At 38.5% G+C, this 25,571-nt stretch overlaps 1 protein-coding gene and 3 long non-coding RNA genes across 7 annotated transcripts in view; 3 read left to right on the forward strand and 1 right to left on the reverse strand.

Annotated features, from left to right (window-relative positions):
- Positions 1-25,571, reverse strand: part of ntm (neurotrimin) — a 443,520-nt gene that overhangs the window by 44,292 nt on the left and 373,657 nt on the right. For all 3 annotated transcript variants that reach the window (XM_019363978.2, XM_025910860.1, XM_005454557.4), the window contains one exon: positions 3,283-3,515. In XM_019363978.2, the coding sequence (XP_019219523.2) occupies positions 3,283-3,515 (233 nt within the window). The remainder of the gene's footprint in view (positions 1-3,282; positions 3,516-25,571) is intronic.
- On the forward strand, positions 13,548-15,509 carry LOC109203910 (uncharacterized). Of its 2 annotated transcripts, none has more exons than XR_002063582.2 (5): positions 13,548-13,759; positions 13,875-13,981; positions 14,124-14,292; positions 14,422-15,396; positions 15,465-15,509. It is a non-coding gene; the product is annotated as an uncharacterized LOC109203910 (long non-coding RNA). The 2 variants fall into 2 exon arrangements; XR_002063583.2 differs by having other exon boundaries at positions 13,559-13,759; positions 15,281-15,396.
- LOC112848038 (uncharacterized) lies at positions 15,746-16,265 on the forward strand. The gene is made up of 3 exons (XR_003221917.1): positions 15,746-15,791; positions 15,923-16,011; positions 16,131-16,265. It is a non-coding gene; the product is annotated as an uncharacterized LOC112848038 (long non-coding RNA).
- Positions 20,028-22,187, forward strand: LOC112848039 (uncharacterized). The gene is made up of 3 exons (XR_003221918.1): positions 20,028-21,139; positions 21,227-21,297; positions 21,406-22,187. It is a non-coding gene; the product is annotated as an uncharacterized LOC112848039 (long non-coding RNA).

The following is a 25,571-nucleotide window of genomic DNA, read 5'->3' on the forward strand; positions in this document are numbered from 1 at the left end:
CATATGTATCATGTCACTCTTGCCCCTTTGACCTGACCTGCTTGCTACATTGACTGTGCATTAGTAAGAAACAACACACATAGTTATTAATTACGATTATTAAGGGTGTCAGATTAGTTCAGTGGGTGAGCAGGCGACCATATGCTGTATGGTTGGAGAGCAGTAGGCCCAGGTTCAGGCCTGACCCGCGGCCCTTTGCTGCATGTCTTTCTCTTCCTGTTTTCCTGTCTTCACTTTCCCTGTCCAAAAAGGCCAAAAAAAATGAACGAAATTACAGTGGACTTGAGATATAATTATTATGTCATTATTCATTGCCTCACTTTGTTTTTACTGATATTCTTGCTTTCTCACTGGACATGATAGAGATGTTGTTTAGGGGAAAGTTGTATAAAATATGCAGATTATTCAAATACTGTTTAAGTAATCATGTAAGAATGGAAGGTAATGATTATTCAGTTTATATATGTTGAACTTCCTGTGTCACCTGCTCTCCTGAGGCATCCTCTGCTCCAGATCCTCTGCTTCTTATTGGGCCAATTTTTTGTTTGTGGTCTAACGTTAAGAGATAAATTTGATTCTTCAGCCTGTGTATCTAAGGATGATATGTATCCAGATTTGTGGACTGCCTTGCAGTAGAGATAAGTTACATGAGACCAAAATGCTCTGATCTTTTGTGACATCGTTCTGTCTTCTGTTTATCTATTGTCTTCCCTTTATCTGTTGATAAAGGGTACATCTTTTATCAATGCTGTGATTGCAGTCATTCACCAACTCTTGATGAATGGTACTCAGTGGCTATTTGCCAATGGTCATGACAATGCGTGTATTAATAATCATGATGTTGACTTCACGACCTATTGTTAGCCAGTAGTGCTAGTTTTGGTCATTATGCAAATGTAGTGTTTATGAGATTGGGAAAACCTGCACTCAGCTGAGAATGAAGAAGTGACCTGGATGAGCAATGAACACTACGCCCAGATGATTGAATATGCACCAAGAAGGGTTAGGGGTGTGGTCTAATGACATCAACACCCTATATCAGGTGTGCATAATTATTAGGCAACTTCCTTTCCTTTGGCAAAATGGGTCAAAAGAAGGACTTGACAGGCTCAGAAAAGTCAAAAATAGTGAGATATCTTGCAGAGGGATGCAGCAGTCTTAAAATTGCAAAGCTTCTGAAGCGTGATCATCGAACAATCAAGCGTTTCATTCAAAATAGTCAACAGGGTCGCAAGAAGCGTGTGGAAAAACCAAGGCGCAAAATAACTGCCCATGAACTGAGAAAAGTCAAGCGTGCAGCTGCCAAGATGCCACTTGCCACCAGTTTGGCCATATTTCAGAGCTGCAACATCACTGGAGGGCCCAAAAGCACAAGGTGTGCAATACTCAGAGACATGGCCAAGGTAAGAAAGGCTGAAAAACGACCACCACTGAACAAGACACACAAGCTGAAACGTCAAGACTGGGCCAAGAAATATCTCAAGACTGATTTTTCTAAGGTTTTATGGACTGATGAAATGAGAGTGAGTCTTGATGGGCCAGATGGATGGGCCCGTGGCTGGATTGGTAAAGGGCAGAGAGCTCCAGTCCGACTCAGACGCCAGCAAGGTGGAGGTGGAGTACTGGTTTCGGCTGGTATCATCAAAGATGAGCTTGTGGGGTCTTTTCGGGTTGAGGATGGAGTCAAGCTCAACTCCCAGTCCTACTGTCAGTTTCTGGAAGACACCTTCTTCAAGCAGCGGTACAGGAAGAAGTCTGCATCCTTCAAGAAAAACATGATTTTCATGCAGGACAATGCTCATCACATGCGTCCAAGTACTCCACAGCGTGGCTGGCAAGAAAGGGTATAAAAGAAGAAAAACTAATGACATGGCCTCCTTGTTCACCTGATCTGAACCCCATTGAGAACCTGTGGTCCATCATCAAATGTGAGATTTACAAGGAGGGAAAACAGTACACCTCTCTGAACAGTGTCTGGGAGGCTGTGGTTGCTGCTGCACGCAATGTTGATGGTGAACAGATCAAAACACTGACAGAATCCATGGATGGCAGGCTTTTGAGTGTCCTTGCAAAGAAAGGTGGCTATATTGGTCGCTGATTTGTTTTTGTTTTGTTTTTGAATGTCAGAAATGTATATTTGTGAATGTGGAGATGTTATATTGGTTTCACTGGTAAAAATAAATAATTGAAATGGGTATATATTTGTTTTTTGTTAAGTTGCCTAATAATTATGCACAGTAATAGTCACCTGCACACACAGATATCCCCCTAAAATAGCTCAAACTAAAAGCAAACTAAAAACTACTTCCAAAAACATTCAGCTTTGATATTAATGAGTTTTTTGGGTTCATTGAGAACATGGTTGTTGTTCAATAATAAAATTATTCCTCAAAAATACAACTTGCCTAATAATTCTGCACTCCCTGTATATATATATATATATATATATATATATATATATATATACACACACACACATATATGGTAAATGGTAAATGGTAAATGGCCTGTATTTATATAGCGCTTTCTAGTCCCTAAGGACCCCAAAGCGCTTTACATATCCAGTCATTCACCCATTCACACACACATTCACACACTATATATATATATATGCTGCATATCTGCATATCAAATAGCTCTAAACTGCCCCATTGCACTGTGTGTATACAGTCCAATGCACCTCAATGTGTTCTGAATTCCATTAGGAGACTATCACAACTCCACACATCATTATAACCTAAGCATCTTAACACCTGGTATTCCCCATTAACCTTATCTAATATAGCGGATGAGAAACACACTCCCCTCTCATTCCTTGAGCAAGGCATTTGGCATCTCATTGCTCCAGTGGAGCAATGAATGAGAAAATGAGATTTAAGAGAGGCACTGAAGGTCTGTTTTGACTCCATATGTTTTTTTCTCACTTCTGCTCTGCTATGCTGGTGCTTTAGATAGCAGTCATAGATAGTATACTAGCAAAACAAGAAGAAAACAAAAAAAATGGATACGTGCAAGAGGGTCTAAAAATATCTTAGCTTGAAGTCCCATTCAAGGAAGAATGGCTTGAAATTGCAATAGTCACGAACAAATAGACTAATTTGCAGCAGCCACAAGTTATGGTGTCTGTATAAGTTCAGGAAATTATTTCTTTATGATTACCAGAGACTCATTGCTTGTAGCACATTCGGAAAAAATAATAGTTTACTAGAATTTCACATAGGGCTCATGCTGAATTTAGTATCATATCAGCAGCTGTAGCTGTCTTTATCTTGGCATCATTACCTTGGACGAGGATGTGAACTGAGGTGGTTCTTGGTCGACTGCTTGTCTGGATTGCACACACATACTGTCCCTCATCTGTCATGTCCACATTTTCAATCTTGATGGTGAACTCCTCTTGATTAAGAGTCACCAAACTCACTCTGGGATCAATTGACCACTTGTCTTCTCCAGCATACAGTATACTTGACCGATTAAGCCATGCTGTGTGTGTGACAACATCCCCCAGTGCACACCTGTGAAGGAACAAAAACAACACTGAAAGTAGGGTTTTTTGCTAAGTTATTTTTAAGATTCAGTGATTTCCATGAGCGAGGTACTCATGGAAATCACAAAAACATACTTTATATGATCAACCCCTCCCCACTACGTATAGACTTATTTTTTTAAATGACAAATTTGTATTTATTTATTTATTTATTTTTTCCCTGTTTCCTTGAACTAAAAACACATACTCTATTGCATGCTACATTTATGATTCAAAAATGTGCAGATGCTTATAAAAGCTGAACTTCTGGTATGACACAGTGTAGAGAGAGAGGATTGTGTAGCTGAATTTAATAGGATTATTTTTAGATTATACACTAATAATAGTAAGCAATAGACACAATATGTGTTGTTATTAATTTCTTTTTTAAGAATCACTGTATTACTTTTAAAAAGTAGTAGAGAGGTCTCCCATACAGAGACAGACAATCAGTCACAATATAGAAACATAGAAAAGAAACTAGAAACACAATTTCTAATGTCAATTTCATCATGTAATTGTGCAGTAATATTATGATGCGACACGCTGAAATTGGAATAGCAATTATGTTCTCAGAAATTATGTAAGCTTAAAACAAGACTTATTTTCAATATGCAAATGCACTACCTGAGCAGCGTCAGGTTTCTTTTGTTGATCTACCCACACATACTTTGTGACATTCAAAACTGATTAAAATAATGAGCCGAAACTGGATCGCTGTGGTCGGTTGCAATTACAACCGAATGCTTTCCACTGTCAAAGAATGCTGCTTTGATACAGGAGCTGATGACTGATGTTTGACTGTTTCCACGGAATGACACATCTGCTGTATTTTCATAATAGGTATTTCAATGCTGCTGAGAATGTACAAAAGCCAGAGCCATTTGAAGTAAGTGACTTAATGGTTAAAAAAAGAAAATGTGCAAACTGCTTTGGGCTGCCAATTGTCCATCATGTGAGTTGGGAGTTTTAACTTTCAGTAGCCTCAGTTCTGCACTCTAGAGCTGGAAATTCAACATTTTAACTGTTTAGAATGGTGGCAGTGTAACAGGAGCTCACTGCTTTGCAACTGAATGAATCAGCTCCATTTACGCTGTGACAGTTTTTGTTGCACCATCAGTCACTTCCACTTCAGTGGCAGCAGTAGGGTCAATGGCATCCGTGGGGCATTTATGGCACTATAGAGGAAAAAAGCAATAAAAAAGCATGGGGGGCATGTTTTTCAGTGTTGGCACATATATGGCACAGTGTATAATCAAATAAAATGCACATTTCGTATGCAATGTACACAGAAAACATACAATAAAAACCCTTGTAGCATTGATTTAATAATGATGCACTAATTTTAAAGTATGGGTTTAATCAATAATGGCCACAGAAAGTAAACTTCCTTAACCAGATTTTAGTGCAGACATATGACTAAACTTTTCTAAAGAATCCTCAAAAACAGCATGATAGACACGCTTCCACTGTAGCTTCCCCTAAAGCAATTAAAGTAATTTACAGCCAAGAATTTTATGAATGCATGCGTGAGTGGGTAGTATTATGTACTTAGAGGGCTCAAACTATAAAAGTACTAAGTTAATATAAGTACATTTACATGCATTAGGCCAAAGAAAGATAAAGGTTGTGTTTAACACGGTTTTCAACACATGTATTTTTTTTTTCGCATTTAACCTATCTTAATCCCAGTTTATAATGGGCATCAAGAGGCTCTCCCATATGAGACAGACAACCAGTCACATTCACATCTGTTAGGGTACGTGGTCTGTTGACCCAGTGTTTTGAATTTATGTTTTTTTAATCTTGTTTTGTCTTTATGTTCTCTCTGTATCTTATGTTTCCTTGTTCAGATTTCTTACGATCTTGAGTTTATCCATATTTCTAGTTTCGGTTGTCTTGTTTGTTTATCGGTCCAGTTCATGTCTTTGTCTCGTCTCTGTGTTCTCAGCATCTGCCTAGGTACCCATTTTTCCTGTTGTGCCTGCCACACAGTGTTTCCTGATAACGTCAAGCAGCAACCTGCAGTTCTTCTAATGCCGCTTCAAATTGGCTCCAAAAATCAATCCCTACAGATTTCTATTTTAAAATATCCATATTTACAGCAACTATTGTTTACAGTCTTGTACAAAAGATAGTTTGTATGAGGCTGATTCTTTAAAAGTTTGTCACTTGGACAAATAAATTTTACTTTAATATAACATACAAAATTGTGTGCCCGATTTGTTTCGTTGTCTGCCAACTACTACTATAAGACTACAAGTCAAGCAACCACAAAAGGCAGACAGCTTAAGCCTCGTAAGGTTATCTGTATCACATATTATCATATCATCATGTCACCCAGCCAATAGCAGGAATAGGCTGAACAATAGCGTACATTGATATGTACTAGTATTATAAATTAATGACATTGTTTATCTTCTTTTCACTTTTTTCCCCTGCATCTCTAACCTAATTTGTCTTGAAAATGTTTTAATTAAAGTAAAGAACTGCTGGTAATACAAATCATTAATGATCTGCTAACACTATCTCAATGTAAAAAAAGGAAAATGAATCATATTCACAGTTGAAAATCGTCTGTTTCCTAATCTAACCCCAAGGCAGGTTCTGACACTGATTCCGGCACACACAAAAAACACAAGGACTTTGATTTGACTTTCATTCAGTGGTTTACAGCATTTAGCAAAAATCCTCACCATCTGAATTTTAAACAACTTAGTATTCTTTCTCTTTGCTTAGTCAACAAGGTCAGGGCTATGGTCAGCACCTACCAAGGAATCACAGCCTTCGGTGGTTGGTGTTTAATTTTAAGGGTCAGTGACACAAGTAAGAGTTTTTTGGCTCTGTTTACACTGCCTCCCAAATTCAAACCCATGAGAGACTGTGCACTCATATTTTACCAGTGGGAGTACTGCAGCTTTGAGTGCAATGAAAGGAACAAAGGACAAAGCACAAAGAAAGTCAGAAATATGAGTCTTATTTCAAGACATTAATTATGATTGTATACAGGAGTTCAACACAAAGGTGGACAGTGATTGTGTTCTAACTTTTAGTCCTCTTTTATTTTCTAAAAACATCAGAGTTTCCACCTTGTGGAAAGAGAAGAGTGAGATACTGAGGAGCATTTTTCCAATTCCCTACTCAAAGGGGAGTAGGAAAATGCCTAATCACATTTAACTCAGTGTTATAGCCATGAAAAAGTTTGCATGGTTTTAATGCAAACTACTCCACATGAGATATTTAGTCTTCATGCACAATAACTTATTTTAGAATGTGAGTATGCGAGTCAACATATATACAGAAGCTAAAGTCTTAACTTATGAATTCAGTAACTAACAATAAAATGATGTATTCTCCTCTCATGCTCCAATACCAGGTTAGGATAGTAGATGTAGATGTTTATTTATTGCTTCTTTTGGAAATGGGAAGTGTGAATGTCTGGATATTCCTCAGGTTCAAAAATAGGCAGTAGATAATTGGGTTTTATGGATTCATAAAGCCTGATACTATCTACAGCACATAACTATATTATGTACAGTGTGTCATAAATGACACAAAAACTGCTCCAGTTCACTCTCTTCTACTGCTACTTGCTGCCCTTCTTAAACTCCCTAGAGAAGTTTTTTTTTTTTTAACTGGCCTCTATGACCATGGACATTTCATGCATGCATGCACATTGACCTCCAAAAATGAGATTAGGTTACCATATTGTTTTAAGTGCTACATTCCCCAAAAACATCTAGGGCAAGGGGGTCAAACATACATATATCAGTTATTAATGGCCAAATCTCCAGCCCTGCAAAAAATCCATGCAGGCAGGGATAGAACTTTATTTTAATGGGAGCACCATGTGGCCAGTCACATGCAAAGACAGACACACATTTTTATGAAAGAAGAAAGGGGGGAAGACGTTCCAAGACATCAAGTGCAGTAGTCCAGGCCAGGTACACAATGCAAGTGTGTCAGGAAAAAGTGAAGAAACAAGCAAACACATAAAATGAGCAGCAATGATATTGGAGACTGAAAAGCTAAGTGCAGAGTTTATAAAATTAGAAGCTGGCTAAAGTGATACACATTTTTATTTTTGTGGAGGACAAAAGGTTTTACAGACCTTCAACCTCATGTGTGTTCTCCCTATAGTAAATGCATAAAAATTAGGCTTTTTTGAAAACCCTGAATAAAAAATTGCTTTCTTGAAAAATACTTCATTTACAGTTCAGTATTGGATATTACATAAAATAAACTATATATAAAGTGTATTTGAATGGCAAGAATGAAGAAATGTCTGGCATGTAGCACAGAGCCATAACTCAGTGTCTGAGTGTCTAAATGAGTTTCACATGTGCGCTTGAAGCTATTTATAATTCTTAACTTATTTGATCTGCTGCTCACCACAAACAAGCACAGGCATACATTTTGGACTTGTAACTGTATTTTCATAAGCTTTACAATTCATACTACACAAAGTAATTAAGCGATAAACAATTAAGCTATTAAACCCCAATGCCGGTACTGGGGATGAGAGGGAGAACATCTGGTTTAACAGGATGTACCAGCTAAAAGCTCACAAACCATTTTAACAACCACCAAACACCTAAAACAGCAAATGACTAAAGAGCAGGTAAACGTATTCCGCAAAAAAGATGTAAACACAAAGTGCTAATGCCCCCATTCACCTGACAGATGGGCATGCCATAGGGTGCTTCAAGCTGACATCTCACAGACTCTGAAACTGCAGGTTTCATCATTCTCTTATCAAAATTCACTGAACCAGCAGCAAAGAAAGACCAGAGCTACATGTTTGGAAAACACTTTTGTGAATTTTCTCTTGCCTTCGCTGTCTTGCTTCCACCATGATAAAATCGCACTTCCTGCACAGCTCTCTTTCTCTCAGTGTGTTTCGAGACCAGTTTTCCATCAAAAATTGATGGTGATATTTTTTTTAGCTTATTAGGCACGAGTCTACCATTGTATACAGTATTGTCGGCCACTGTTTTTTTTCTGTAAAAAATGACCTCTGAGAAGAAAGCCAGATTTATGCTATTAAGTGCTGAAGAAATTTCAACTTTCACAAATTGTGCCAAATTGCAAAACAATTTTTGCAAAAGCTATGTCTCAAATAAAATCTCTCTAACTTTGTGAAAAACAGAGGTTTGATTTTCACTTTCTACTATGAAAATTTCTGTTTTTTTCACAACTAGTTTAAAATAAAAAGAAACACAAACAAAAAAAGTTGGATATTCTGTAAGCTACCAAAACTTTCTGTAATTTTATTTCTTACAGTTTAAGTCCAAACAGTTGTGCTGCTAGAAAAACAGTTAAATATTTAACTTCTTTACACTGAAAGTAAGCAGAGTTTCACTGGCCTGGCCTGCTTAAGATCAAAGTTGGCTGCATTTCGCCCCCCATGTAAAATGAGTTTGACACCCCTGATGTAGGGAAGTAACAAAAAGTGATCAGGTTGAAAAATACTAGCAAACAGCTAGTATTTATAATCAGTGCTACCCCTCAGCCCCCTATTAACTATGTTATCAGTTTTCAAAATCCTACATCACTTTGTTCTCAAGTTATCGCATCCACAAGGTTTTCATAATACTTGACCTTTGACCTTGAGGTCAAGGTCACTAAGAATTCAACCTCATTGCAGAAATTTTTATAGAAACACCAGTGGCTTCAATTTGAAGCTTGTTTGTCGCCTCGTTGTCAAGCTATGGCATTCACAAACTTGGATGTCCATGCCACCTGTATCTGTATCTCATTGTACAACTGTATAGTGACAATAAAGGCATTCTATTCTATTCTATTCACCTGCCCGCCTGGCTGATGTCAGTACTCCATCAACTTGTTATGGCTGAGGAGTACCAACAAAATTGTTTTTACTACATAATTGAAATAAAGAAGATGGCTGAGCTACTATCACCATAAAAGGAAAAACACAACAAAATCTAGAAGCTTGCCGTTAACAACGTAAAAAATAGCTAACAGTTAAAGCTCATGTGCAGCACAAAGTCTCTCTGGCATTGGAGCTCCCCTCTCTCTGGCCTTAAGTACTATGGCCAAAATGCTAAGTAGAGTCAGCTGCACAGGAGGGAGACATCTAAGCCTGGAGAGAAAACAAGACACACACACCGCCTCAAAATCACTGCTAGGCCCTAGCCGAGACATTAACATATGGACACATAAATTTAAATATGTATCTTGTGTCTAAGATAGAAAAGCCTGCAAATACAACATTCCTTGATGTGGGGAAGTCATTTCAGGCATGACAGAAGACCAGATTGCAATATGCTAACATAAAAAATCCAAGTTTTTTTTAAAAGAAATAAAAACAGCTTTTTTCTCTCTTTGTCTGTATACTGTTACGACCCGGCTCAGAAGCAGAACAATATACAATATCACTACCAAAGCCCCAAGTCTCAAAATTAATGCTAAAAAAGTGATAATGTAAATTAATGTAATAATGTAAATTTGTCAAAAGACAAAGCAGTAATAATTTCCCATGTTTTTTAGCAATGAATAAATAAATAGATTTAGCTACAGTGATGATACTGCATATGTGCCATATGTGCGTTCCACAGACATAATTTGTTTAGCTAGTTACTAATTCTTTTACTGCACTAAATAATGATAATATGATAACCAATGGTATCCACTCAGTAGAGCACACCATGAAAACAGCTGTGTGCAGTATTTTTTTTTGTAGTTCTTCTTTAATTACACAAGATTGCTCAATCAAGCAAAGCAACAGTGCATTAGCAGAAAATTATTGAATAATATCTGTCTGTGTTTATACAGTTTCAATTAGTCAATGCTCCACTTGACTCTGCTTTCTACAAATAAAAAGGACATATAAACATATATACATATAGATATATATATATATGACTCACCAGTCCCCGGCCTCCTTCCTTCCGGCTGTACGCTAAGCAGAAGGAAGGAGGCCGGGGGCTGGTGAGTGTCAGCACCACAGTCCAGGATGAGACAATGAGACAATGAACATCCACGAATACATCACGAAGATGGCCCCAACTGACAGCGTGCTCAGTGAATACCTCAGGCAGCAGAAACCCAAGAAAGAGGAGGAAGGCGAGGAACCATCATGGAAGGACAGGCCCCTGCACGGTATGTACCACCGGCAGATAGAGGAGGTGGCTGATATCCAGAAATCCTACCAGTGGCTGGACAAAGCGGGACTGAAAGACAGCACAGAGGCACTAATCATGGCAGCACAGGAACAAGCTCTGAGCACAAGATCCATAGAGGCTGGGGTCTATCACACCAGGCAAGACCCCAGGTGCAGGCAGGTGCAGGCTGCGTGCTCAGTGAATAAAGATGCCCCTGAGACAATCTAGCACATAACAGCAGGGTGTAAGATGCTAGCAGGCAAGGCATACATGGAACGCCATAACCAAGTGGCTGGCATAGTATCCAGGAACATCTGTGCCGAGTATAACCTGGAAGTTCCGAGGTCAAAATGGGGGACGCCCCCAAGGGTGATGGAGGATGACCGAGCTAAGATCCTGTGGGACTTCCAGATACAGATGGACAAAATGGTGGTGGCTAACTAACCGGACATAGTGGTGGTAGACAAACAGAAGAAGACGGCCGTAGTGATCGATGTAGCGGTTCCCAATGACAGCGACATCAGAAAGAAGGAACACGAGACGCTCGAGAAATACCAAGGGCTCAGAGAAGAGCTTAAGAAAACGTGGAGGGTGAAGGTACCAGTGGTCCCAGTGGTAATCGGCGCACTATGGTGACTCCCAAACTAGGCGAGTGGCTCCAGCAGATCCCAGGAACAACATCGTAGATCTCTCTCCAGAAGAGGGCAGTCCTAGGAACAGCTAAGATACTGCGCAGGACCCTCAAGCTCCCAGGCCTCTGGTAGAGGACCAGAGCTTGAAGGAGAGACCGCCGAGCGGGGGATTTTATATACATATATATATATATATATATACAAATATATATATATATAGTGAAGAATGACAGGAAAGCAGAGGGAAAGACAGAGGGCAAAGGGCCATGGGTCAGACTTGAATCCAGGCCACTGACAGCCATGCAGTGTATAGTTTGCATAAATAGTGTCATTTAGTGTCAGTTTTTAAAAGTTATTTTCCAAATCTTTTTTGTAATAAAAATTAAAGGCAGTTAAAATAAGTAGTAAGAAATAAGAATAAGAAGTAAGAAAGTGAAACTTGTATAAACGATTGTGACACCAGCCAGATTGTTGGAGTTGAAATAATAAAGGAGAAATAGTTTGTGTTAAATGTTGCCATGCAATGAGAGCAAAATGACTCCAACTGATGTCATTGCACAAATACAATTGTAGTTCATTTTTTTTGTTTCATAAATGAGAAAGGCAAGACTTTCAACTCGACCTTAGAAAGAATGCAATGAGAACAACAAAACAGGTCTAATTCTCATAATAGTGCTGTATCTTCAGATCAGTTTGTCATCTGTAAATCTGCATTTCTTGGAAATATAAGTATATAACTTTTTTTTTCAAAATTACAAATAAAATTATAATTCATATGAGTCAATACTACAGAAAAGACACTTTTACCAATCATTGTACTTCATCTCTGTTGATTCACCCGTTAATTATGTTAGTAGTATTCATTCACTGTCTTTGAGGATTGCTAGCTTAGCTTAGCTCATAGCCAACTCGCTACTGAATTGGAAACCCGGTGTTCTGGGAATTTAGCCTACCCCGTAAACCGTCCTACCCGTTGTTTCTGAGCATGTGCGCGCATGCGCACAACACAAAAAGGGAAGCTAAGCGCATCCGGCTGTGATTTAACGCTACTCCGTTGTCATATTTGGAGGAAAATAGTTAAGTAGTAAGTATTAGTACTTTTTATTTACGTTGATAGTTGATTTTTTAAGCCTTTGTGATTGTTTGTCAATATTAAAGTGAAATCGCTATCTGCTTTCTGCACAAAACTGTCGAATTTGCAGCTTCGGTGAAGTCTGCTGTCAAGTTACTGGACACGTGATATTTGCACAACACTGTTGAATACGCAGCTTCAGTGTTTTAAGGCTGTTTTGGTAATGTCGTAATTTAATAAGTTAAATTATTTGCATTGTTAACTGCACATATTGAACCTCAGAAGAAAATGTTTACTTACATTCGTAGACATGGAGAAGAAGTGGGAAGAGATTTACACGTTCATTTCTGCGGACTCCTACCCTTCAGGATATGACAAGTCTCAGAGGCAAAACCTCAGAAGATATGCCTCAAAATTCAAACAAAGGGGTCAGTAATTTATTGTTAATACTAACAACTCATATATGTGGTTAAATTCATTTCTAAATATATTTTTTTTACTGCAGATGGAGAACTCTTTGTCGGAACCAGAAGAGTAGTAAAAACCGTGGATGATGCCAGGAAGATATTTCATGAGTTTCATTCATCTCCAATTGGAGGACACACTGGCATACACAAAACGCTAAATGCAGTGTGTTCCAGATTTTACTGGTTTGGTATGACAGTTGACATTAAAACATGGGTATATATTAACTGTTTGTATTGTTGTTAAATAGCGTTTAAAATAAGCAAAGTTTTTTGATATCAGTTAAAAGAGAAACTGTACACTTGCAAAATATAAATAAATATGGTTAATTAGTTATATTACAATAATAATCTGTAGGCCTGGCAGAGATTTGAAGACACACACAAAGTATTGTTGCTAAATTGTTTGTTCGTTAGAGAATATGTCATTAAGTGATTTATTTTTTTATAAATGAGAATGTTGAACATCTATGTGAACTCCATAAATATTTTTACTTTAAAGATTCTGGAATGTGACCAGTGTCAACAAGTTGGGAAACCACTGACTGCTGTGCAACCGTTGCAGTGCATTCAGGTAAATATTATGCCCCTCTTACCCATCAAACTATGATTCTAGCAGGCAGGAGGGTGTGCCAACTAATTTTAACCATCAATGTTAATGTGTACATTATACAAATTGTTATTCAAATTATTAATTTGTCCTTGATAGGTGTTTGATGTGTGGGAACTTATTGGTATAGATCTTACTGGACCTCTTCCAAAAACTTCAAGCGGCTTCCGGTATATACTTACTGCAACTGACTACTTTTCTAAATGGGTTGAAGCTTTCCCATTAAACGAAATCTGCATCTGAGGTAGCCCAGCACTTGTGCTCCATTATATATAGACATGGCTGCCCCAAAAGGATTTTGTCAGACCAAGGCAGAGAGTTTGTGAATGAAGTAAGTGTTAAATAATTTTTTAGTTACATTTTTTAACTTTACTTCACTGGGGTCAAAGATTTTTTCTTGTGTACTTGTATAAGAAGTATAATAACCTTGTCCTTATCTGTTGAAGCTCAACTCTGATCTTTGCAAGTTATTGCAAATTGAAAGAAGTGTAACAGCAGCATACCATCCACAGACCAATGGTCTAGATGAAAAGACCAACGACAACATAAAAAGGTATGCCTAATTTTTATCTATCAGTTTTTAATAACATTATTTATGTTATTCAAACTTAATTGTTACTTAATAATTTATTAATTTCTTTACTTCTAATTAAACTTTCATTACTGTCTTTACATATTTCTATGCCTGCATTTAGAGCCCTCTGAAAACTGGTGAATGACCAGCAGAATAACTGGGATGTGTATCTAGATCCCACCCTGTTTTCACTGCGGTCAAAAGTACACACCACAACAAAATACACACCTTTTTTTGTGATGTATGGAAGAGAGGCAGTATTTCCATCAGAAGTGCCTGCTCAAGTGCCGGTGAGTGTTTGTCAAATTCTTTCTATGTCAGAACTAAGAATTGAAACCATTTAAGAAAAAAAAACCCAGTAATTTGTTTATGAATATGATTTCATCTTGTTTTAATTGCTAATATCTACAAAATTTTAGATTTCCAACATCATTCTGCCAGACGACAAAAGGTACAGTGACTATGTACAGTCTGAAAGTGAAGCACAACATGCAGTTAAAGAAACTGCACAAGAAAACATAGCAAAGTCACAAGACAAGCAAAAGGTTGCATCGCCAAGCGGGCCCTGAAAAAGTACAAAAATGTTGTGTACAATGTAGGGGATCAAATTCTGCTTCTAAATATGAGGAAACGTGGGCGAAAAGGAGGAAGACTTGAACCGGATTTTTCAGGTCCCTACACAATTGATGACATCAGTGGAAAATGTGTTAGACGGAAAAACGCTGAGGGAAATACTTTAAAAAGTCTATACAGTATTGACCACATTAAACCCTATAGAAGAAGCCACCCTGTCCAAGTCTCAACTCCAACTCAACCTGTTGAGAGTAGCCCAACTTCTGAGATGTGGCCTTGCAGTCCTCAGCATCATCATGAAGTGCTGCAAAATAACAGACCCTCTGTCATACAGTTTCCACCAAAAATAGCTCAGGTAAAATCAGTCCAAGCACCAGAAGAGCTTGTACCAGTGACCCCCCCAGAAACCCAGCATGCAAGAAAAAGGTGGCATAGCTAAAAATGTCATTTTGACCGGTTGGTCAGTTGTTGCCAGTTTGGCTAGTTGAATGGATAGAATGTTTTATTTTCTTCTCCCCTCTTGCTAATTTTGACCTGTTGGTCAAATTTTGGCTAATTTCTGATTTATAGAAAGCGGCTCCCCTCTGGCATGTTTATTTTGTTGGCTCGTTGGCCCTTGTCTGCTTGTGGCCCGTTGGCCATTGACCGTGATTTTCAAATGGAAACTGTTATTACTAAAGAAACTTATCATATTTTGTTTTTTAGTGAAGTGGCTTTGGGCTGCAAAAGACACCGGGCGTGTGGAGGCAGTCGTTGGGCCATACAAATTGTATGACTCTTCTTTTCGCACACTGGAGGACAGTGGGTGGCTTTCTGATGAGGTAAGCGAAGTAATCACTTTTGGTTCTAGTGGTGGTCTGTAAAAATAACCTTCTTTTAATCCAAACAGGTCATTGATGCATACCTGCACTGCCTCATTAGGAAACAAAAGGCAAGTAAGAACGTATGCCGGTTATTTCACAAAAGTATTTTATACAATTTTGTTATTTTTTAAAAAAAACTCTTGCATTTTTCAGAAACCCGTGTATCAGTTGTCTTGCGTTGTTGCAACCTCTCTGTTTTCTGGGAAGTTTAAATGTCTCAGCAAAATAATGTAGATGTTATATAGGTTATATAGTGCATGTTATGTAAATGAATCTAAACCTTTATAAACTTAAAAATATTCCACAGATGATGTTTCCGGCTGAGGACATTTGGTTGTGCCCACTGAACTTTGGTACACACTGGATCCTTTGTTTTATTATTCTTTTTAGCAGCATATTCTTATTTTGAAAATGCTTACAATTGATTATGTTTACTTAAGTGAGTGTAATACACATATTCTACTAAATACAATTTTTATTTTAGGTTGTCAAAATCTCCTCACAATCTGTACTGCTGTTAGACCCTCTTGGAAATGAAGGTTGTTATGAAAGGAAAATTATGCGTAACTGGAGGTATTCATCATTCGTTAATTATCTGTTTTGGGTTGTTTGGTTTGTGTTTTGTTTTTTTTGTTTTTTTGATTTAGAGCAAAATGCTGGCTACATTTAAAAACTTGTTTTATTTTTATTAGGAATTTTCTGAAGATGAAAGGAAAGGAAGAGTCCCGAGTGGATTGGAAAATGGAGACTCTGACTGTGTCCGAATTCAGAGGAAGGATGCTCATAAGGACACTACCTACCTACGTCACAAGGTAGTGTCCTTAGACGGACGGGTAGTCAGGAAGTGAGCGGCTTGGACAGCCCCCTTTTTTTCTCCATAGAAACTTTATTGAACAAACAATGAGTATTAGGGCTGGGTATCGTCACTGATTTCTAGAATCGATTCGTTATCGATTCACAAGGTCCCGAATCGATTCGATTCACGATTCGATTCAATTTGATTCAATTCGATTCGATTCAATTCAATTCGATTTGAATCTGGGAAATTTTGACAGTCAGAAATATTATAATTCAGATCAGTACATTTACATATTTTTGTATCTATAAAAAGGAAGCTGACACATGCAAGACTTTATCAAAGGTGTGAGCGTCACAGCAGATGCCTTAAAGGATAAAACACAGAAAAACATGAAGGTGGTTTTCCTGGCCTGGAATTTTATAAAAATATTCTGCAGTACATCAAAAATGAAAGAAAACCATTAATCAACATATGAACGTTACCTCTGACGTTACAGCGGTTTTATTAGAGACACGGCTAAGCGTTTTGCATTTTGCATAATTTTAAAAAGTTTAAATTTGTTCAGAATTGAACGGCAGAAATTAGGTTTTCTTTTTGGAAGTATGTAAAAGGGAAAAAAAACAGCGGCTGACAGCGCTGTAAACAACGGTAGACTTGTGCGTAACAAGCAAGCGAATAATGGAGAAAACAGTACAGAGAGAGAGAGAGCTGTGCATGAAGTGTGATTTTATCGTGGTGGAAGCAAAACAGCAAAAGTCAGAGGGAATTCATGACGATGTTTATGTGAAGCGTAGTTTGGACCTTCTTTTGCTGCTGGTTTGGTCAATATTGTTTGGAGAGAGATAAAACTAACAGCTTTAGAATCAGCGCAAAAAGGGCGTGAACACAAAGCGCGGACCCGCCGACAGGTCAGCAAGCTGTCGGCTTTCAGCCCCGACCGTGAGAAAGACGACATCTAACTGATTCTGATCCGCGGGTCCGCGCTGTGTGTTTACGTCTTTGTGCAGAAGCCATGTACCTGCTCTCATTTACTGTCTTAGCTGTTTGGTGGTTGTTGAACATTTGTGAGGTTTCACCAGAGACTCTGGCATTTCGGGCAAAATAAATTTATATTAAAAAATCGATTCAGGATTTTAATGAATCGATTTCACGTTATCCAAGCCAGAATCGATTTTAATCGATGAATCGATTATTAAAACCCACCCCTAATGAGTATCCAACATAAAAGATGGGCTGTGGACAGCCTCCTAGCCTTCAACTCCGCCCTTACTTGCGTGTTTTTCCGGACGCTAGCCCCACAGCGCGAAAACTTTAAAATGGACCCAGAAATGTCGCTCTGTTGTTTGGACAATTTTATTTCTCAAGGAGCTAGAAAAACCTTATCGTCGTTGCCCGCACGTTTTGTACCTTAGGCTCATCAGAGACAATCATATCCAGGTAAAATAATTTCCTTTAATCTATGCATTTAGGAATTACTTAGCTAATTACACGGATAATTGAAATATCGCTGGCGTTGTGCCAAAAAAGTGTTCGCCTGCCAAAACTGATTTCCAATGTTTCCGAGTGTAATATGTGTAATATCTTTATGTATGTTGATAAATAGACTTCGGTGAACATGGTTTACTAAGGGGTTTTATATATACAATAATTACCTGTTGTTCAAGTATCTTTATAACTCTGGTTATAATGTAGGTACAATTGATATATTTGTTGCGCTGTCTGCTGTCCTCTTGGCCAGATTACTCTTAAAAAATAAATATCTAATGTCAATAAGATTTTTTTTTTAACTGGATAAATAAAGGATATATAAAAGTCACTGCCAAAAACTGATTGCAGCTTCTACCTTGTTACAGGAATGTTGCTGGTGGCAGGTGACTTGATGTCATTAATGAGGGACACATTTGACATGTTTCACGTATTATAGACCAACAAGTTATTCATAGCAGGTTAAATACGAGCAATCAGTTTAGGGCAAAAACCGGAAATCAGTTTTTGGCAGACGATCATTTTTTGCCACAACATCGGTCATTCTCACACATGTACTGTATCATATAAAATATATAAACTAAATATCTTTGAAACGTATAGAATCTAATCTTTTGTTTGTTTGTTTTTTTACATAGCACTTTATCAAACTGTTGTCTGCTACAGAGTTACAAGTATTATACTAATAATATAGCATCCACCATCTCCTGCTTGCATATTTCTGTAAACATCTTAGTGGTGTGGCAGCCGTTGATTGAGCCAGCCCTGCAAACCCTGTGGATGGACGATGCAGTGGACAGTGGGAGGAAGCATCCTAAAGCTCTCTTTGCAGACCACCCTGTGTGATTCTCCACTCGCCGACCAGAAAAGATAAACCGCAGGTCTCAGTTGCAGCAGCCCATCCACGTCTGATCTTGCTCGGGCAGATTTAGCAACACTGCCAGAGACTTCCTGTAATCTATTACAGTTGTTAAAGAAACGGTCCAGGAACAGGTCACTCAGGTTAATCCTGTGTGAACAACTGAAAATATTGTTTTTCCATCTTTACATACTGTGTATTTGAAATATTCTTGTTTAATTGTTATTGTTATTTACTTTATTGCTATCAAATAAATATCCAAGTAATATTGTTCAAAGTTAGCGTCATGTTCATACGTGTTACAAATGCCTGTAAATCAAATTGAGTTCAGTGACAATTACTGTTTGTTTGATCAATTTATTAATAACATAAAACCTTTAAACTAATGCAACACATATAACAATGTAACAAATATATTTAAATGAATAAATTTCTCAATACATAACTCATTTGGGAACTAATCTTTCTAGAAGTGAAAACAATCTGTCCGTCCTCTCCCTGCTCTCCTCTCCTCAGCCTCTCTTTGCTGCCTCATGTCCTCTCTGATGAGGTCTAGCAGCTCATCATCCCTGTCTCTTTTCCTCTTTCTCCCTGTCGTAGGTGGCTGAGCCGCTTCGTCATCGCTGTCGTTTTGGTCACCCACTGCTGTGCTTGGCCCTGGAGTGTCCTCAGGGAGAGAGGAAATTAGGACAGGAGGCTTAATGGAAGGCATCTGTCCTATCACCTCATCCATGAGGGCAAACCAGGGCCAAGTAGCAGCAGTGGGCTTCCCACTGACCCCCTCTCCTGAGCCTGGATACTTGCAAACCTAAAGGCAGAGGAAATCAAAAATGACAGCAGGCAAATAAAAACACCACAACAACTCTTAGTAATTGCACATTTATTAACTTGTGTTCTTAAGAATTATCTTCTTGATAACACACATACGTACTTTGTATTTTTTAAAGTTATCTCATGTCTTCTGTCCTGCAAGGGGGTGACTTTCCCCTGCAGGCCCATCTTCTCCAGAATTGTCCTGATCACACACAACAAATAAGAGAAGAAAGGACACCATGGCAACTATGTTAATCCCTAAGCCCAAAGGTTTTCACAGCAGAACACCAGAGGAACACCGTCTGGACATCACAGGTTCTGTAGCAGCGGTCCGTGAGTCGTTTGGTACCGGGCCACAGAGTTAAGGCTCCGGTGTGAAATTTATGGTTTTCAGGGGTTTTATCGTTAACTCGGTTTCCCTGAGTCTTTCCCTTGTTGTAGTTGTGTCTTATTTTGAAAGAAATATTTACACGTTACCATAGCGACCAGAGAGCATTAAGCGGCAGAGAGGAGGATGTTACTGTCAATATTGGCGCATTTTCAGGAGGACGCTGCTAATAAAGTTACACAATTACACAGTACATTCACGTTTATTATTATATTTACAAAATACCACAGTTTTTGTCTTGGTCGGATCATTTTATGTGGTTGTATTTATCCACGATACCTTAAAGGCCGCTCCGTGTCTGACATAAACCAGTCTGTGGCGCAAAAAAGGTTGGGGACCGCTGCTGTACAGCATGAGGGTTAATAGGACCGTACTCATATAAATATGATGTGTAAATTGATTTATTCTTGTACATCCACGCCGTAGCGGCCCAATTCTTCACCCCAGTGAAGAGGTGATTGTTTTCTCCTCGTTTTAATAAATTAAGCTGTTTGGTCTTTGTTCCCCACAACATATCACCAATTCGAAAAAATCAAAATTAGCTGTATGTAAGCGGCAATACATGAAAAATCACGGGACCCCCGATACAAGCTGGTTTACGGTTATTTTAAAGAAAAGAAACATGTCTATGCAGATGCCCAAAGCTTAACAAAACGACCGCTATAACAATTTAACTTTTGTACAACCAGATTTTCATATACTTACATTTGAAAATGTTTTCCTCTCCTGCTTCGACCACCATCGTTATCAGAAACAAATCTCCTCTATGACCCGCAATGAATCCTGGGATATAGTAGGACATGAAGGACACATCAGACCATCCTTAGAATTCAGGGCAAAGTAGGATGCATTTGTCGCCACATTTTGAGTACTCTTTGAATTCGGACAGCCTTCGTCGCGTTGCCATGACGTCATTGCCTCCAAATATGGCATTGGCGCATCCTTCCCCTGAATTCGGACACGACTAACCCTCAAATTCGTGGAAAAGTAGGACACATTTGTCGCCACATTTTGAGTGCTCTTTGAATTCGGACAGTCCTAGTCGCGTCACTGTGACGTCATTGCCTCCAAATATGGCATTTTAAGCATCCTTCCCCTGAATTCGGACACAGCCTCTGCCACACAACAAGCAGATGGACTCCAGCAGTTGTGGAGTTTTAGTAACGAACATTTAATAAGCAATTGTATTTAATTATAGATAACTAGAATTAAGTTAATCAATTGCAATTACTGTAACATATTTTACAGTTTGCCGAACACTACCTTCTGAGTGGAGAGGTTACTAGGGTGCTGTCCTCTCCAGAAGCCGTTGGGCTGCAACGCACTGAAATTGCTTGCGAACTGCTAGAACATCAAGGTAAGTTGAGTCATGTGCTTTTGTATTGCAATAAGTACTTTCAGTTTTGTTTAAAAACTGTTAGGTTGAACACCAATGTGTTTCTAGGTAATGCTGATGACTACTGTGTGGTTTGTTCCATGCTGGAAGGTGATGCTGAGTCCAGTATGATTGAAATGGTAAAACAAATGAAAACCATAAATGCAATATACTTTAGTAATTATTTTCTCATCAAATTCGTAATGTTGGTTAACACACTTACACCCCCCCCCCTTCTCCCTCTTCAGGTGCAGTGTGACTTTTGTCTCAGATGGGCACATTTTGGATGTGCTCAATATGAGAGCAGCCTGGTCAAGTACTTGTGTGAAAAATGTGCATAATTTGTAATGAATACTGTTTCTTTTCCACTTCTTTCTCCCTGTGTTCTGTTGGATCTGTAAATATCATATATATATATATATCTGTAAATATATGCTGTCAGTCACAGTAAAGTACAAAGCGCAGCCTGGTCAAGTACTTGTGTGAAAAATGTGCATAATTTGTTATGAATACTGTTTCTTTTTCAGTTCTTTCTCCCTGTGTTCTGTTGGATCTGTAAATGTCAAATATATGTATCTGTAAATATATTCAGTAAATATATACTGTAACTCTAATGGAGTGAGTTCATTGTCAAAGTTTATATAGTCAGTGTTAGGTTAGGGCTGTGTGCAGGCAGGAGTGGTAGCAGGAGGACCCAAAGTGCAGACGCTCGGAGGCAAAAGTGTATTTCAAAAAAACTCAGCTTTAATGCTGGATGGCAAAAAGTAACAGAAAACCCAAAAATACAAAATAAACTTACACAGGCAGGCAGACGGAACACACAGCAAAATAAACGGTAGATCGCAACACGGATAAACTGAAACACAGGGCTTAAATACACAGAGGGAGCAATCAGGGAATGGGTAACAGGAGGGAAACACAGCTGGGGCAAATCGGGCCTAACGAGACAAAAGAAGCACAACCAGACAAGGACTTTCAAAGTAAAACAGGAAACATAACAGACTGAACTTACAGACACAGACTCACAGGCAGGCCCTACAACAGAGGGAACAGAGACGTGGGACCAGGGCAGACACAGAGACATAAACCATAAGATAGAACTCTAACAAAGAAACCAAAGACTAGAAATGATAAATAATATGATAAACTCAAAAGCCCTGGGTCAACGACCCAGGCATCCTAACAGTCAGGTGTTCCAATCACTTCAATGGTGACGGGTGTATAACTTAAGCACCTTGGCATGCAGACTGCTTCTACAAACAAGTGCCAAACCATGCTACCTTTGTTAATAAGAGCTAGAAGCATACTCTGACAGGAAGAATTACGTGCCAAACCATGCTACCTTTGTTAATAAGAGCTAGAAGCATACTCTGATGGGAAGAATTACGTGCCAAACCATGCTACCTTTGTTATTATAAATTAGAAGCATACTCTGACAGGAAGAATTACGTGCCAAACCATGCTACCTTTGTTAATAAGAGCTAGAAGCATACTCTGACAGGAAGAATTACGTGCCAAACCATGCTACCTTTGTGAATGTGACCTGCAAGCACACTTTAACGGGTAAAAAGAAGTGGCAAACCGTCCTGGCTTTATGAATATGAGCTACAAGCATACTCTGATGGGCAAAGTTAAGTGGCAAACCGTCATTCCTACTTAAATTTGTGCTGGAATTACTCTGTGACATCAGAAATGTGTATAAACTACTTAGGGAGGAAATTTTAACAAAGTAGGATGTTTTTTCAGAACACCGTCCTACCCATTTAAATTTATGCTGGAATTATTGTGTGGCAGCAGAAATGTGCATAAATTACATACAGTAGGACATTTTGCCAAAGTAGGGCAGTTTGTCATAAGCCAGCGTAAAATTGTCCTACTGGTAGGACGGTTTGCCAAAGTAGGATGGTTTGTCAGAACACCGACTCTGCACTATTTCAAAACCTGTACCTTGCTAGGTATGTCACCAACCCATCCATGTCTCTAATGGTTTTTCCCCACTGGGCAACACACCCACTAAGGAACAAATTCTTGTAAATGGTGGTTCTGTTTTGAGACATGTGAAGCTAAAGCCTCCAGCAACCATAATGAATTCTCTTCCAGGGACCAGAGCAGGTGACACTGATTGAAAACTGAAACTGCTGGGTAAGGATAAACATCAATTCCTTAAAATTATAATTCACGTCCGCAGTAATAACACTCTATTACAAAATCCTTGAAGCACAGGCCAAGGAGAGTGGGTGGCAGCAATCTTCTACTCCAGCTTATTAATCTAAAGACCCAGACAGAATTTTAATTCATATGAAAGCCTGACACCTAGCATCGCCACACTAGCTGGAAAACTCAAAAACAAGTTTGATTTGTTGTTATCTATCATCGACCTGGGCCTTATTCAGATATGATTTGCTGCTCAGCTCAGATGCTGAAATAATTATTGTGGGCGATTCCAGCATTCATTTAGATATTAAAAATGACTGTGACATTTAATCTATTATTAGGCTCGATTGGCTTCTTCCAAAATGTAAAAGAACCCATCCACCACTTTAATCACACTCTAGATCTTGTTCTGAAGTATGGTTTTAAAAACTGAACCTTTAACAGTATTCATGAAATCCCAGTTTTTTCTGATCTTTCCTAATAACATTTAAATTTACTCAGGTTGGATGGGCATGGCTCGACTCAGTTTTTAGAGTTTTCCATTAGGTACCAGGTAATGTTTTAGTACCTACTAAAGCAGATCTAGCATCTGAGATTTGAAAATGTTACTTAATAAGACTGGGTGCCACAGATTGGGTAGTCATAGGTGTCACTTGATGAGTCATGAGAGCGTCTCCTTCGTGAAAATCAAAATCGCCATTTTTGAAACCTGGCAACAAGGGAAATAGCTACAGACAAACCGTTTTTGCCAGAAAAAACCCCCAAAAACCCCCACCTTATACTGAGCAGCAAGTATACCTTCGCCTCAACGTATTCTATGGTTATGGCATTCGCATCGCATACACATAATGTCATGGGACTTATGACCGTTTTGCTACAGTATAATGACCCCTCACACATTAGATCGTACTCAATTTAATTTTTATATACATCTGTTAATGAAGCCATATAAAAATACAGTCACATCTCTTGTGATGTACCTCACAAAGCAGTTTGGTCTTGTCTGCCATGTTTCTGAAAATAATCATTGGCAACTGGAGAAAAAAGAAAGCCATATGATAGTAGTTGCTATGGTGATTTGCTAATGTGGCACACAGTGGTGTATAGATTAAAAAGATATAAAACTGTAACTGTAATTAAAACACATTCAAAATATGTCAATATTGAACCATTTTTTTATTTAGTTTTTGGAGAGACTATTCAAATCAGTTCAATTCAAGCACTAAATCACAGGAACAGTTGCCTCATGGTGTCACCCCATGTCCTAATGGGGTGACAGTGATCTGTGAATCAGGGGCTGCAAAAGTGACATAACAGTAAATGGTAATAGCCTGGTTCTTATATAGCGCTTTTCTATTGTACTGTAGCATTCAAAGTGCTTTATAAGATTGGTTGGTGATGAACCGGTGTCTGCCAAAATATCACCAATCATCTGTTTTCCATTTGTCATTCAGTTTCTCTATGTATGACATTCTTTGCTCTGCGTTGTTCAGCTTTCTTAAAATTAGGGGATTCTTTTTTTTACCTTTCTGCCTGAGAGAGGAATGTTCTCTGCAGAGAACAGAATAATAAACAGAATAACATTGTAGCAGGTTTGTAAGAGAAACTCAGGAGAACTTTCTTTAAGCATGGCATCCCAGTGCACTTCAGAATAACATTTCCTTCCTTTATATAGCAGGTTTGTAAGAGAAACTCTGGAGAATTTATTATATTGTGTCATATCTGTATTTGTCATTTGCTTTGGATTGGTGACCGTAGGCATTTAAACTTCAGGAACATGCCTCCCCACATCATTACTGCTACACCTGTGTCCCTCCTCTTAACACACATGCATATTTGGCGTTTCGGTTCTTCTGACTATCATCACTCTTCTCTCCAGAGCATACCACCATGTCTCCAGGCTCTATTCCAATGGTCCCTACTCCTACAGATCACAGTGTTGTTTGCAACAAGCAAAAGAGACTCCCATCTGTCATAGATTTCCCGTAGCTTCATGGCATGCCTCTGTAGTTACTAACAGCTCTACACATCCCTTTTGTTATTGAAAATAAGCACAAGTAAACTCTCCAGGATTTCGTTGAAAAATGAAGTTTAAAAAGTCCACTGCCCTAGCTTATAAAATATCCACAAGGACCTGATCTACTGGGGTGGCATGGGTTGGCTGTTTATGAGTTATTATTGTTTATGAGTTAACATTAAACATTTGAGCCTAGCTACAACTAACACTGAACATAAATTGTAAAACAACATATATTATATA

Source organism: Oreochromis niloticus, linkage group LG10, assembly GCF_001858045.2.
Source record: "Oreochromis niloticus isolate F11D_XX linkage group LG10, O_niloticus_UMD_NMBU, whole genome shotgun sequence".
NCBI classification, from domain to species: domain Eukaryota; kingdom Metazoa; phylum Chordata; class Actinopteri; order Cichliformes; family Cichlidae; genus Oreochromis; species Oreochromis niloticus.